At 38.9% G+C, this 16,052-nt stretch overlaps 1 protein-coding gene across 1 annotated transcript; it reads left to right on the top strand.

Moving 5' to 3' along the window:
• The first annotated feature begins 442 nt into the window (after positions 1-442).
• LOC108428329 (cytochrome P450 7B1) lies at positions 443-15,942 on the top strand. Its single transcript, XM_037547739.1, has 7 exons — positions 443-773; positions 5,421-5,557; positions 10,742-11,380; positions 13,035-13,241; positions 13,417-13,595; positions 14,839-15,176; positions 15,582-15,942. Exons 1-6 carry the CDS (start codon positions 697-699, stop codon positions 15,163-15,165), a joined length of 1,566 nt encoding a protein of 521 aa, XP_037403636.1. The 5' UTR covers positions 443-696; the 3' UTR covers positions 15,166-15,176; positions 15,582-15,942.
• Positions 15,943-16,052: the final 110 nt, after the last annotated feature.

Below are 16,052 nucleotides of genomic sequence, written 5' to 3'. Positions count from 1 at the left end.
TCTGATCCTGACAAATACCAGAGCACTATATAACTAGAGAGAGAGAGTGAGAGGGAGAGAGAACAAAGATATGGGTGGGTCTGGACTGCAGTCAAAAGAAACCAAACAGAGAAAGCTTTATGCTACTAAACAACAGCTTTGAACATATGCGCACTGGTGAAGCCTGGGGCAAATTGTAATGAGAGAAGCAGCTGCACACTCGAACTAAGAAGTCTGTCTTCATGTCTGTCTTCATAACGAAGATTTGCGACTTGGTCTATATGTTATGGTCATTAAATTAAGGAGAATTAGTAGTCCACAGACTAGGCAATACCGAAGCAAATGGTGCAAACGCTGAAGGCAGCGTGTTAATTCTTAATTGTTATCTGCAATATTAGTCAGTTGCTGCTGCATGTGGTAAAAACAAACAAACACTTACAGCCTACAGTGCTCATGCGCCACCCCTTTAAAATGCACCGCCCTCAAAACGCTCAACTCGGTCCATTCAGTTTGTCCAGATTTCAATTAGATACGCTGATTTTCCTTTTATGTTTTAGTAGACAAGACCCCTACTGACTGCTTTCCGTCGTCCGCTCTGTCAGAACCTCCGGGCAGAAGCCAAAATTCTTACTGTATATCAGTAGTGCTGATGTGAAAGGTTCGTGGGAAGGTGACCACCGTCTGAAGCTTTGAATCGATTAAACCGAAGGAGTTGACATGTTGGAGACTTTGTTGACGGTGTTTCTCGGCATCGCTTCCTTTTTCGTGCTCCACAGGCTGTTCGGGAGAAGGAGGTGAGTGAGTTTATGCGTCTTTTAATTTCATTTCAATAAATCAAGATGATTGATTTCTGAGAACAGCCATTCAGTAGCAGTGACAGCGCCGTATAGGAGGTAACAGGGCTATTGATTTTCTCTGCTGAAAAAGGGCCATTAGAAACCACTCAATCAAAACCTTGAAGTTTTGGGTTTTAATAGGAATTGGCTTAATTGTTTGCAATAGACCCCACCAGTTTCCTGTAGAATACTTTTAGATCCCATTAGGAGACCATCATATGCATTTAGAAACATGTTACAAAACCATTAGGAACCAGCAGAAGCACTTAATGGTTTCCATGTTTTTTTTTTTAGCAGGGTGGTTGTGTTGACGATGGTTACAGTATAAATGATTGTTGAGTTTTAAATATTTTTGTCCTGTTTTTACAGTTTAGGGGTCTTTTATGCTGCCTGATCATATACCCACAGAAAGCGTGAGCAGTAGTGAAACCATTTTAAATGTTTTCAAATTCGGGTTCAGGTTGTCAAGGTGGGCTGTGAAGTTCATTTTCTGCTTCCATGAGCAAGAAAAACGATAGTTTTCCGATAGTGCGGCGATATACACTGCTCAAAAAAATAAAGGGAACACTCAAATAACACATCCTAGATCTGAATGAATGAAATATTCTCATTGAATACTTTGTTCTGTACAAAGTTGAATGTGCTGACAACAAAATCACACAAAAATCATCAGTGGAAATCAAATTTATTAACCAATGGAGGCCTGGATTTGGAGTCACACACAAAATTAAAGTGGAAAAACACACTACAGGGTGATCCAACTTTGATGTAATGTCCTTAAAACAAGTCAAAATGAGGCTCACTTGTTTATATTTTTGGATTTATTCATTTGTCAATTACTTAATTCAGTTGTATATAATTAATATTTACAATTTCATTTTTAAAGTTTAAGAGCTATAACGCAAATTCAGCATTTCTTTACAATGTTTTTTTTACAGGCGTTGTGTATTTTTTCATACCTTTAAATCTCTCACTTTATTCTCAGTCTCAGCCTTTTGTGATTGGGGCTTCTAACATTGGTCCCCCTATACCAACTTACCACTCTGCCCGACACGCAGAGATCCAACTCCTACTGCATTAGGATCTCATTCCCATGCCTTACTAAGTTGTGGCCATGCATTATTTTATTTTTATTTTTATGGGATGTCACCAGCAGGGCTTTGCAGTAACCAGCTGTGCTGCTCTATATTGTCCTTTCTAGCAGGGGCCAGTGTTGCGAGGTTGGACAAGCTTTAGAGCACTGGCAAAACTCAACCCACTACAAATTCTCAAAACACCCAGTTTCTATTAAAACATACACACAAAGGAATTGTATTTTACATGCTTATACATGTCACATTGTTAGCTATACTTGTTAGATGTCAGTGTGTATTTTTTTTGTTGTTGTTGCACTAAAGATTTGTGGCACTGTGCTCTGTGGTTTTTGTCAGCCAGTGACAAGAAATGTTGCTTAGATGTTGCTGCATGCTGTAAATGAGCAAAATGGCATTTTCATTGTGGACACGGCTGTATTTTATATGTGGAACACCCCCTGGAAGGCTTGTTTAGCAAGCTAGTTTCTCCACGAGGGTGAGGCTATTAGCGCTCAAGTAGCTTTTGATGCTTCATAAGAGTGGTGCTTTGCATCACTGTGTAAGTAAAATGCAGTAAAATGCAAGAAAAGCATTTTGTCATTACTTTTGTCTTGGTATTAAAATGATTAGACATAGACAGTGCGCAGAGGTCACCAATTTTCCACGGAGTCAATTGTTACAGACCTTCAAACTTCATGTGGCCTTCAGATTAGCTCAAGAACACTGCGTAGAGAGCTTCATGGAGTGGGTTTCCATAGCTGAGCAGCTGCATCCAAGCCTTACATTACCAAGTGCAATGAAAGCATCAAATGCAGTGGTGTAAAGCGCCTCCACTGGACTCCAGAGCAGTGGAGACATGTCCTCTGAAGTGATGAATCCCACTTCTGCATCTTGTAATCCGATGGACAAGTCTGAGTTTGGTGGTTGCCAGGAGAATGGTACTTGTCTGACTGCATTGTGCCAAGTGTAAAGTTTGGTGGAGTGGGGATTATGGTGTGGGGTTGTTTTTCAGGAGTTTTGTTCAGCCCCCTAGTTCCAGTGAAAGGAACTATTAATGCTTCAGCAGACCAGAAGATTTTGAACAGTTTCATGCTCCCAACTTTATGGCCCCTTCCTGTTCCAACATGACTGCTCACCAGTGGTCCATAAAGACATGGATGAGTGTGAGTTTGGTGCAGCCTGCTTGCTTTGACTGGGCTGCTTGACTTAACTGGCTTTTGATAAGTTATTGTAGCCTGTTGTCAACTTCTGGTTAACACCCCAATGCTTACAGATTCATGCAAAAGATGGGAAGTGAATTGTGCCCCTCAATCAGAAACCAAGTATGCAGGTGTTCTCCATCGTGTGTAAATGTCCTTGATCAAAATTTTGGTGATTCGAAGTTCCTTTTGCCTTTCTAGGGAATATTTCAACCCATTTACCACAGTAGTCAACGATTACCAACAAATACTCATTCTGTTTAGGGCTTTTGGGAAAGGACCCATAATGTCAATGTCAAGCATGTAACCGGCGGGCTCTAGCACAGGAGTAGACTGATGACCAGGTAATTTTGTCACTCTGGGTTTGTACTTTTGACAAGTACTTTACTTTACTTAAAGCATTTGTTGAGCGTTGGTAATATTGGTCCAGTCCACAGGTAGGTCACCTATGACAATGATTGCCTTTTTTTTCTTCACCGTAGCTGCGTGACAAAGCATCAGGGGCTATGTGACACTGGCCTTTTCTATAGATGACCTTAACATCCAAACTCTGCATCGAATAGCCCACCTTGTGAGTATAGACGTTGGATTCGAGTGGTTAAAGACCCAAGTCAAGGCAGAATGATTCGAAATGTGCCTTCCAGATATGGTCTCCGTATTTCGACTGCCCGTAACACCGGCAGACACTCTTTCTCTGAAACAAAGTAGGACTTTTCTGCTCCATCGAACAACTTAGAAGCATAGGCTATTACTCTCTCTTAACCATCCTTTTCCTGGACAAGAACAGCTCCAATGCCATTTGCACTTGCATGTGTTTGAACCTTGAACTGTTGGGTGAAGACTGGAGATGTGAGAACTGGTGCTGACACCAAAGCTGCTTTGATTCACAGACTGCTCTTACTTTGTCTGGATCTGTTGCAGTCCCATCACTGGAAATCACATTTCCCAGAAAGTTCAAAGTTCTCTGCATGATGTTAAACTTTAGTTTCAAAGTTTTTCTACATAAGCAAACACTTCAAGGAGATCTTTCAGATGCTGTTCTTTGGTGGATGAACGTATTATGAAATCATCAATACACAAAACAATTTCTTTACCTGTGGAAGTACCACTTCCATCAGCTGCTAGAATGTAGCTACAGAGTTTTTAATCTGAAAGGCAAACACAAAAATTCTTGCAAGTGCTTGTGATGAATGCAGTCCTGGGGATGCTTTGAGAATCAACACTTGAGTGCCAATATCCACTCCGCAAATCGAGGGTAGTGAAGATGGAGGCACCATGTAATGACTCAAGGATTTCATGAATCTGAGGCATGGGATAATCATCCTGATGAGTTTTGGTGCTAAGACCATGATATTCTACACAGAAGCACAAACCTCTGTCTTTATTTGGCACAAGTATGTCAGGTGATGACTATGGGGATATAGAAGGCTGAATAATTTCCTCTACAGTCTGGTCAATGATCTGTTGCATGACCATGAGTGAGTATGCCTTCTTTCTCACAGGAAGCTCATCAGTTGTAACAATATGATGTTTGATGACATCAGAATCCCCAATGGCATCATGTACACCAATCATATAATAAACCTTCCAACTGGGGTCTGACATGTCACATACTTCTGCTGAGTATGTCAGCCTCTGGGTATGTCCTAGAGACTCTTGTGATACAGCAGAGATTGGTTGAGAAATACACAAGTATAAACTCAGACTCTGTGTGTGTTTCTGAGTGTTCTTGCCTTTTTCCATCTTCAGAAGGCAGACTGCAGATAGTGTTACTGAAATCAATGGTCATACCCTGTATTTATTACAAAATCTAAGCCCAAAAGGAGAGGAAAAGCAAGACCAGCATCAAATAGAATATATAATGGCTGTTGATCATGGCATATTTTATATGGCAGCCTGCATTCCTATTCAGTGGCACCAAAAAGCTCTCTGCACTTGTCCTGTGAGCCTGTGTGTGTTTTGAAGTTTTGTCCTTTGCAAGATTTTCAGAGCTTAATTTACTTAGTCATTAAACATAAACAACTCACGTCCTTTTGAGCCAGACGTGGTGGCCTTGTTGTGGTGTCCTGGTTCTGGTGACTCAATTCTATTGACCCAGTCCTAGAACTTGGACAGTTTCACTTGAGTAATCTGAGCACATTCTATACCCCCAAACTGAGAACTCACAGAATCGCTGAATCACATAGCTAGCTGAGTTAAACTTGGCATAGTGTAAGAGATTTAGAAGGTATTTGTGACATGACACAATTTAAATTTAATTAGTGATGAATCAAAATGTTAATTTTTTTAAAAAAGTGTATGGCAATGCAAAAGTGTGTTTATTTGTTTTGTAGGAGAGAGGGGGAGCCTCCTCTCATAAAAGGATGGATCCCGTTTCTGGGAAAAGCTTTGGAATTCAGGAAAGATTCCCATCAGTTTCTACAGCAACTACAGCAGAAGCATGGAGACGTCTTTACTGTTCTCATTGCAGGTATAATACACATTCATATACGTACCTAGAAACTGATGGATGTATAGTATAGCATTCTCAGTCCAGAATGAGTGATCATAAACCAGCTGGAATTCATTGGAACAGGAAATGCTGGTCAGAGAAAAAAATTCCTACAGTATTGCACCATTAAGACATGCATTTATAGTTGATAGCCTGTGTGTAGGAGGAGGGGTGGATGTCCAGAGCTGAGAACAAAGTGAAGAAGAAATGTGAGATGATGAAATGGAGGAGAGAGAGAGAATAAAAACTAACATTTGGTTTTAAGAAAATGGGTGTATACTTAACACAGTGATTCACATGCATAACAATCATTCTTGCTCAACAATGAAACTGTACTGCTGAGATCAGTCCAACATAGGCTTGCAAATAATTTTGACCAGGATTAGCACATTTTACATCAGTGGTGACTTTGGTTAAGTGAGTGTGTTAAAAGATATTCAATATGAATACATTTTTACTGTTGATAATGATTTGAACATGTTTCTCCAGACTTTGATCAGTTTAGAAGCAGGGTTGGATTTAATGATTCTGAGGCTTTAAGCAAAAGACAGAAATTGTGCCCCTTGGATGCACATTTTTAAATTAGTTTAGGCTGTTGGCTCCTGAGTGGCACAACCATCTGCACAAAAATATGATAATGATATGATATCTCAGCAACTGAACTTTTGTTTTTCTCTGGTGTTTCCTTCTTAGCACACAGAAATCACAGCAATGAACCTCCTCTTTCAAACATAGATTATCACGTAATTGTTTTTTGCACGCCTGTGGTAGACTGGTGACTGGTATGTATATGTGGAGTGGGTGGAGACGGGTGTCAGGGCTGAGTGAAAGGGAAGGTTTACAAGACAGTAGTGCGTCCTGCTATGATTTATGGTTTGGAGACTGTGGCTCTGTCTAAAAGACAGGAGGTTGGGAGTGACAAGGATGGACAAGATTAGAAATGAGCAGATCAGAGGGACAGTGAAGGTAGAGCAGTTTGGAGATAAAACCAGAGAGGCCAGGTTGAGATGGTTTGGACATGTGTTGAGGAGGAATAGTGGATATATTGGTCAAAGAATGTTGGAGATGGAGCTGCCGGGTAGAAGGAGAAGAGATAGACCTCAGAGAGGGTTTATGGATGTAGTGAAGGTGGACATGGAGATGGTTGGTATAAAAGTAGAGGAGACAGTGAATAGGGCAAGATGGAGGCAGATGATCCGCTGTGGCGACCCCTAAAGGGAGCAGCTGGAAGAAGAAGATATACATATACATATACATATAATCAGTCTGTCTCTATGTTGTGTCATCACATAACAACATGGAACAGTCCATTATAACCAAGGTTAGAGCCTGGGGTGTATGGAGGTAATATTGTGCCAGAAGTTTCGAAATACTACAATCCACATGCAAAAAAAAGGCAAAAAATGAGTCAATCAAATCACTCATTCTGATATAAATTTACTACTCATTTTTGCTATTTTTTTTTTTGCTATATTTTTTTCATTTTTTTTCTATTGGTTGATTTTGTGGTGATTTTTTTGCTTCTGGAATCACTCTTTTTCTACTCAAATTTTTCTTTACATCTGACTTTTGAAACCTTTTCATAGGAAGTGAGACTTAGAAGAAGACAACCGGCTGCACGCTCTATTGGTCAAATGATCTGCAGTGACACATCTTCTGAACATGTAGCCACTCAGCATGAACTGCACCACATCATTATGTAACTGTTATTTTGAGCATTGAAGAACAAAAACGTAGTTATTTGTAAATGAATGAAGCTGTACCTTCCAGGTTAGCTGCTAGCACTAGCTAACCTAGCAGTGTCCTCTAGGGCTAATTAGGCTAGATATACTGGTAATGCAACTAAACTGCTTAAATATCTTCAGTTAGTTCATTGTATTAATGTGGACAGTGATTTGGAGCAGCGGATTTTGTAAACTGGTGTACTGAGATAGCTAGAAAGACGGTTTCAGTGACAGAGGGAATCTGTGCATAAAAAACAAGAAAACGTTGAGATAATAGCCTTCGTAAACCCTAGAATGGAATGCCCAGTTATGACAACATGTCAACTGTATTCCCTTTGTAATGATTAAAATTGACCGTCAATCAACTATCAGACATGGCAGCATAACCCCCTCTGGCATTCACAGCCAACATTCTTCTCCTTGTTCGAGGTGGATCATGGCTCTCAGAGTTGGAGCGGCTACATGTTCAGAAGACCTGTCACCAGGGTTGGGATAACTACTGAAAAATGAGTAATTAGCTACTTTGTATCTACTTTCCCAAAATTTGTAGCTAGCAACAATTTACCTACTTTTCCAGAAAAAGTAGTGGCTGCTTTTTAGCTACTTTCAAAGCGTGATTGTCAGAATGCTAGTGAATCTCCACCTGACACACCAAACAAGCCCAACTGAAAGTGTGAACAAGACACATCACCAAAAAGTAAGTTTAGGTGTAACCAACAATCAAACCAAAGGCGTGATATGAAAAAAAAATTAACTAAGTAAAGGCAAAGTCAATCCATTCCACATTTGCTAACAAAAATCAACAAAAATAACTGAATACAAACCAAACAATTTTGTGCAAAGCATTGTCAACTGCTGAAATAAAACTGCTCCACTTTAAACATTTTAGACAGAAATGTACAGACATGACATTCAGAGTCCCTTGTTAAACTTCAGTAAAACTTTAGCCTCAAAATCCTCATTAGTGACCCTGGCTCTGTTTGGAATGAGAATCAGGCCTGCACAGCTGAATAATCTCTCCTCTGCTGCAGAGCTGTTATGGCATAGTAGAACTGGATAGGTAAAACAACATAATCTTCCTTTGTGGAAAATTGTTATAACACAGTTCTAACATAGCTTTCACAATAAATGGTCTTAAATGCTGGAGTTAATGTATAACTGCTAATTCACCTACCATTAATGCTTAAGGCTGATGCACAGCCTGCTGGTCACACAGCAATGCAGACAACGAAAAGGCAAAGAGAGAGATTTAAGACGAACTTCAATAATTTGGAGATTAATGGACTTTTTTGCAGCTTCTCACTCACCAGCTTCTCCTTCCAATTATCCCATTACACTTTAAATGGGGCAGCAGTATAATCTGGTGCCTCAGACACCATTTATTAGAACCAGAAGCTGGTGAATGATAAGCTAATTGAGCTTCATATTAAGTTGATCATTGAGAGACACTTTACAAGAAACTCGCAGAGAAGTTTCCTGAGATGCGGGAAAAGTGGCTGCAGCTGAGCTAAAGGTTAAATCAGAGCAAAGTAAGCATGTGTTTATATTATATTTTTATTCTGTAATAGCACATCAGCACATGCTGAGACATACTTACCGCCAAATTGGTAAAATGGACTTAAAATGTGCCACACAAGGTGGTTTGATTTTTGTTGGATGGACAAAATGGCTCTTCTTAACATTTCGGTTTCCGACCCCTGAGCTAAGCCTACTAGTAAGGGTGATCAGCGCACCCCTGAGATGCGTATGATCATTAGCTTGAACTGTCCAAGACTCAGTCAGGATTGCACAGTCGCCACCAGCCCAGTTATCAACCGCGTTGTATGGTTGCGATTTTGTGTGGATTGTTTGAAGTCTGTAGCGAAAATTATCGCTGTAGCTACACAAAAATGTGCAGGCGCTATAGCTGCTAGCTACATTTCATAAAACTGTAGCGGCTACAGCTACGAGCTACAAAAATTGTAGTTAGCTCCAAAAAGTAGCATGCTATTTAACTACTCTTCCATCCCTGCCTGTCACTCCAAATCATTTAATGAATAGTCAGTAATTAGTAGTAATCTTTTTGAAAAATTATGTTAAATTTAACTCTCTTTATTTGTATTTGCAACATATTTTGGACATTTTGCTTACAGATTTTTTTTATTTTATTTGAAACTTTTGGCACAACATTAACTTCATTGTATTTTGCACACTGAAAATAGTGACAGTTTCTACAGTCACAAATAGCAGTTTTTATAATGTACAATAGTGTGCAAAAGTCTTAAGTGGTGTAAAACCATTATCTGAGCATTGAGTGTGTTTCTGCATATAAAAATGTATCTTTAGAATAAATGTAAATAAACAAATACAGTATAATGTATCAAGACATTCTCATTTTCCAAAAAGTAGTTGATAACTTATGAGCTTGTTTGAAGAACAAATTTTGGTTCCATTTTCCTCCTGGATGTATTCAGCTGTCATGTGGGTTTTATTCAATTCCATCAGCAGCACTCGTGATATAACTCAAGGACTGTTTAGCTAAACCAGGTATTGGATGACAGCTACAATGAATACTGGGCTAACTGGAGGAGATATTTGGAGCTAGTTAAACAAATTCATTGACATACATAGTATATCTAAGTTGTATTTTCATGGGGCTCTTGGCTAATGGGGACCCGATGCAGCTACCTGCTTTGTCTAGTGCAAAGACTGTGCTGTTTAGAAGTGTTTCCAAACCGACAAAATGAAAGCCAAGAAATGCCAGCTTTCTGAATTTGGCAGATAGGTTTAGAATGTTCAGGAAAAGTACCTGACAGGCCAGACTGAACAACGGCCCATCCTGTGCAGGCTGATGCTGTTCCTTTATCTGCCTTGAATGGCTGCCCACTCCTAGTCACTTTTCTTTTGTTGATGGAGCTTCCTGCTATACAACGCTTTGCAAACCTTACCTGCATGCCACTGACACTTGTGGAATGAGATTTTTCTGTAAAGCTGTTTTGTGACAATGCCTGTTGTGCTATATACATATACTTTGACTTAGGAAAGTGAAAAATACTTAAAGCACTACTTGACACTATGTGTCATTTTATGGTGTTCATTATTATATTACATTATTACACAATATGTACTGGAAAATAAGGAAATACATATATACAGTGTGTGACATACCCCCTGGTATTCGGGGGTCCAATATTTTCTGGCTGCTAACTCAAAAGCCATTGCAGTGCTGATACTTAAATGGTAGCAAAAATTTGATTGAACCGTTCTTTTTTTTGGAAATGCTCTTTTCTAGTTTGATAATGCATTCTTCCACACATCAACTAAGATCTTACACATCTCTTTCTCATCATTCAAATTACACATGTATATACATTACAATTCTGCAAATTAGCAGAAACCTTAAAAAATGTACATCATTTATAATAGAATATATAAATTTTGTGTGTTTGTTATGTTGTAGGTAAATACATGACATTTCTGATGAACCCTCTCCTGTACCCAGCTGTGGTAAAACATGGGAGGCAGCTGGACTTTCATGAGTTTTCTGACGCAGCAGCATCTGCAACGTTCGGCTATCCAACTGTCCGCTCCGAAAAATACCCTGGCATGAGCAACAAAATCCTGAAATTATACCTGCTCCTGCAGGGCCCTGCTCTCAACTCTCTCACACAGACAATGATGGGTAACCTACAGGTCATCTTACGACATCGCTTAGCCTCCACCCAGGTTGCAAGGCCAGAGTGTGATTGGTGGGAGGAGGGCCTGTATCAATTTTGTGAACATGTGATGTTTGAAGCAACATTTCTCACACTGTTCGGACGACCCCCACAGGCAAATAAAGATCCAAAGATATACTTAGAAAGGCTCAGATGGATAGATACACTACGTGAAAACTTCAGGAAGTTTGATGCCATGTTTCCACTGCTGATTGCTGGCACACCCATTGGCCTACTGAGGAAAACCAAATCCATTCGGGAGAAGCTGATCAAGTTTTTTCATCCCGACAGAATGAAAGAATGGACCAGTCCATCGGAGTTTGTGCAGTCACGTACTGAATTGTTCCAACAGTATGACACACTCAAAGACATGGAGAGAGGAGGTAATCTGTACACATCTATTACTGTATGTACAAGCACACATATGAATTGTTCCAATAGTTGAACACTCTTGAAGTATTTGAGTAGGTAAGTCTTAAAGGTGGCCCACTGAAAGACTTGAGTAAAATGTAGACAGAAACTTTACAAAGGGGGTATCCTAATAAACAAAATGGGAATTGAAACAAGACCCATGCTTTTAGCTAAATGGTTCCCAGTTTCTTTATTATTCTTTATTATTTTATATCTGAGGAACTTAGTAAGCTGCATGTGGCCTTCTGTGGGACAGACTTTGTGGATGGTCATATGGATAGAAACCTTGACAGAGAGTCAGTTACCTCTCTGTTTTATTCCAAACTTTCAACAAAATTTCCTGTTACTAGAAACACTTGTGGAACTCAAAGCATCTGGTACTAAGATTAGGTTCCAGTGTTCTCAAATTGTTTAAAGTACCCTAACAATCATAAATTGAAACAAAAAAATCACATATCATGAATACGAAATTGTTACATGTATTTGTATATTATTGTTCTGTCCAAGAAACTATTAAAATGGCATCCCTGAAACTTCACAATTATTAAATATGTGAAGCTCTGTAAATATGCTAATTGAAAACCTCATCCCTTTCCTCAATATCCTGCACACTGTCTCTTTGTTTCAACAAGACTGCAGGAACTCCCACTGTAACATCAATAATTAGAAAGATTCTGTCTTTGTCACTCTGGAAACAGGCTCTCGATTTTACTTGCTCAGATTTGAGACTTTATTCTATAAACTTCAGAGTCTTTATACCTTCTTGCTAATCTAACACTTGTGGCTGGTGGCAACATCTAGCGGTGTGGCTGCCGGACCATTACTTACATTGAACCTCTGTGTTGTTGCCGTGGGATGTTAGGGGAAACCGGTTCTCTCTCCCTCTTGGCTCAGGTATTGGCAGCATGAGCTCATCCTGCTTCTCGCTGCTCTCTTAGGCACTGAGGCTCGGGCCCTGACCTCATGCTGCCTCATTCAGCTCTCATTGCTGCCTGGTACCTCATCTCATTAGCATACTAGTATATATAACCATAATTGATTCAAGCTAATTTGTAATGAACAAATCTAAGCTGCTATGCACAAAAGCAGTTAGTGTTTTTCTATGATGCTTGATGAAACTGGAGAATATAGAGCAAAATATTTAATCTGCTCCTTGATGCAGATTAACTGTTGATCCTCCACAGTCATAGGTTCTTTCTTTTGGATTCTTCACTTCTTACTTGTGTCCTCTTCAAGGGAAATTCACTGAAGCTGTCTTTGTTTGAAACTTCTTAGCTACAGTGTCATTATTTTCTTATAGCCATTACTTCATTAATGAAGATCAAAACACTTTTGTCTTAGTTTTATGTGTACAATCTCTAAAACTTAATCTTTTTCAATGAATGATTAATTACTAAGGGAATATGGCCTCTGTTTTTATGAGGTTTTTTTCTGAGACTAAATTTAATTAAAGGTTAGGACTTTCTCACATTATGCCTGAGACACAAACATTTTTTTCATTACCTTTTTTTTTAAAAACCCATCTTCACTGTTATTATGGAGCAGACTGAACATGCCAGTCAATACATACACTGGCTCTATATTTTTCTCTATATATATTTTTCTATATTCTCTCTCCCTCTTTAGCTCATCACTTTGCCATATTCTGGGCATCAGTGGGAAACACTATTCCAGCATGCTTCTGGTGTGTGTACCACATTCTCTCAAACCCACAAGCCCTCACAGCTGTGATGAAGGAGATTATGAATGTGATTGGAGACCCTGACGTCGAGTATATCCATAACCATAATATCACACTGACCAGAGAGCAGCTTAATAGAATGATATACCTTGGTAAATCACACTGACATGCACTGTACACACGCATATACATCCACTCAAATGCATGCATCATTATAAAATTGTGAAAAAAGATGACAAATGGACACGTAGAGCATTTCTTATTAGATTTATCTCTCCTCATATATCTCATTCTCTCTCTCTCTCTCTCTCTCTCTCTCATCTGTAGAAAGTGCTATTAATGAGAGTCTCCGCCTGTCCTCTGCTTCAATGAATATCCGAGTGGTTCAGGAGGATTTCTGTCTGAATCTGGACACCCAGTACTCTGTGTGTCTGCGTAAAGGGGACATTGTTGCTCTACACCCCCAGAGCACACACCTGGACCCTGACATCTATCCACACGCACAGGTGGCTGCAGAGACAAACCACAGTAGCTACAGTGACAACAAACAAATAAGCATAACTACTTAAACAACTGTCTGATTGACTGACTCTGAAGTAGCCTGATTTAAACGGTCTTATAAACCTCTCACTTTGTTTTGCTCCAAGTGCTAGAAGATTTACCCTGCTATGTTTAATTAGAACCAGGTTTTATTGGCCCAGTGTATTTTGCACATACAAGCATCTTGTCTTTGGCTACTAGGCGTGGAAAATACTTATACTTGTATTAGTTTGGAAGAATTCAAATTTATTTGAATATGATAAAAAAAGAGTACTCTTATTCAGTTTAATCATGATTTTACTTAATTACGTGATTTCCATTGTGAAAAAATACATACTTTTTTCTTCTTACAACTTCATTTTGAATTCTTACATTTCCATTTATATGTACAAACCCAGTTCCAAAAAAGTAGGTAAAGTGCCAAAATAATTTAAAAAGCACACACACACACATACATACACCCTGGAAAGGTCACCAGTGCATTGCAGGGCTACTATAAAAAGAAAGTAGTGATTTATAGATCTACTTCAATCTATAGTATAACAAAAACAATACAAAGACAGTATATTTAAGGTTTAACCTTATCGACATCATTGGGTTTTTTGGTTTTTTTTTTTTGATATTCTGAAATTGATGCCTGCAACACATTCCAAAAAAGTTGAGAGTTATTGTGATGTTAAAAAAGCATCTCAAAAAGTTGGAGCAACCATGCTTGAGTATAAAAACAGCATCCAGGAAAGATCTAGTATTTATGAGTAAGGATAGGTCAAAGCTTGCCACTTTGATAAAAATGCATCAGCAAGAAATAAAAAATAATATCCTCAGTAAGCATGTGCAATAGTTTTAGGGAATGTTATGTTGATTTTAACATAACAAACCCAGAATCATTCTGCATGTGTTTCAACAGCATAGCTACAGCAGTTTTTACCTGTCTCAATGAAGGACCTATACGGTTGCAGAGCTGAAGACTTGTATCCCCAAATGGTTATTAAGTTTTGTTAAAAGGAAAGATGATGTAACACAGTGGTAAACTTGTTCCTGTGCCAACTTTTTTGGAACATGTTGCAGTAAAACAGAAAATTCTATTTTAAATTTAACAGGTCAAATGGAATTTACCAATCATTGCTTTCTGTTTTTATTAGCATTTTACTAATGAATATGAAGGAATTAATATGATTATATGCTTTATGTGTTTTTATGGTCTTGCAGCAGTACCAGTTTGACCGGTTCGTGGAAGATGGGAAGGAGAAGACTGAGTTCTATAAAGGTGATCAGAAGGTCCGGTATTATCGCATGCCATTTGGATCAGGGGCCACAATGTGTCCTGGACGATTCTTTGCTGTTAACGAGATGAAGCAATTTGTGTGTATCACCTTGCTGATGTGTGACATGCAGCTGATTGTCGACCAGCAGGAGGCAAGGCTGGACAAAAGCCGAGCAGGCCTGGGTATCCTACCACCTGCTAACCACATCACCTTCAGATACAGACCGAAACGTCAACTTAAGGGCAGGGAAGAGGGAGACAGAAATGAATGATAGAGGACTAAGTGGACTGATGGAAGTTTCTGGAACGCAGCTTCTCCACTACAGATCACATCCAAATCTATATGAACTCTAATTGCTTCCACTGTTGATTATACACACCTGAATATATTAGAACTGCGTGGATGTAAAATTGACTTTTCAATGTTTAACTTATAAGTTGTCTGACCAGTGGTAGGATGGTCCCCCCTTTAGATGTGAGTCTTGGTCCTCCCGAGGTTTCTTCCTCCTCCAGCTCTGAGGGAGTTTTTCCTTGCCCCAGCGCTCACGGGGGTTCTGTATATTCTGTATATTATGTTCAGTGTTTTGTCTGATTCTCTGTGCTGTGATTCCCATTTTTGTAAAGCTGCTTTGTGACAACATCAGTTGTAAAAAGCGCTATATAAATAAATTTGATTTGATTTGATTAAGTGAGAGAGAATGAGACCTGTTTTGGTTCTCTTCCCAGAAACTATAACAAATTGCCTTAAAAAAAAAGGACAGATGTGACCAAAGGTTAAAATTATGTTGTGCTAATGAGAATTCGAGAAGCAAGAATGGTTTATGTTGATGTTCATTAACATTCTGAAATGCAATGGAACATAAGTTTTTCATTTATATGTGAATGCACTGTACAGTAATAATACAAATCACCACAAATACACTGTGAATTACAGAATAGTTTTTTTTATGTATCCTTATTATTTCCTTGTTTATGTCTTCATCTGGTATGACAAAATGATATTGTATATTAAAAAAGAAAGAATTGCAGAATAAATCTTACAAACCTGATCAGACTTTTATGTTATGCACTTGGTTGTAGACTAAATGAGCAAGGCTTACATGATCATTTGTTTCTAGTATCTGAATCATGCTGAATCATGAATTTGTCAGGGCCGCTG

This window comes from Pygocentrus nattereri, chromosome 19 (genome assembly GCF_015220715.1).
Source record: "Pygocentrus nattereri isolate fPygNat1 chromosome 19, fPygNat1.pri, whole genome shotgun sequence".
Classification (NCBI taxonomy): domain Eukaryota; kingdom Metazoa; phylum Chordata; class Actinopteri; order Characiformes; family Serrasalmidae; genus Pygocentrus; species Pygocentrus nattereri.
The sequence above is the reverse complement of the archived record's forward strand: the minus strand, read 5'-3'. Positions and strand labels throughout refer to the sequence as shown.

Coding starts and splice junctions, on each gene's coding strand:
- LOC108428329 (XM_037547739.1), top strand. CDS start 697: ATGTTGGAGACTTTGTTGACGGTGTTTCTCGGCATCGCTTCCTTTTTC. Junction 774..5,420: donor AGGCTGTTCGGGAGAAGGAG/GTGAGTGAGTTT, acceptor TTTGTTTTGTAG/GAGAGAGGGGGAGCCTCCTC. Junction 5,558..10,741: donor CTTTACTGTTCTCATTGCAG/GTATAATACACA, acceptor GTTATGTTGTAG/GTAAATACATGACATTTCTG.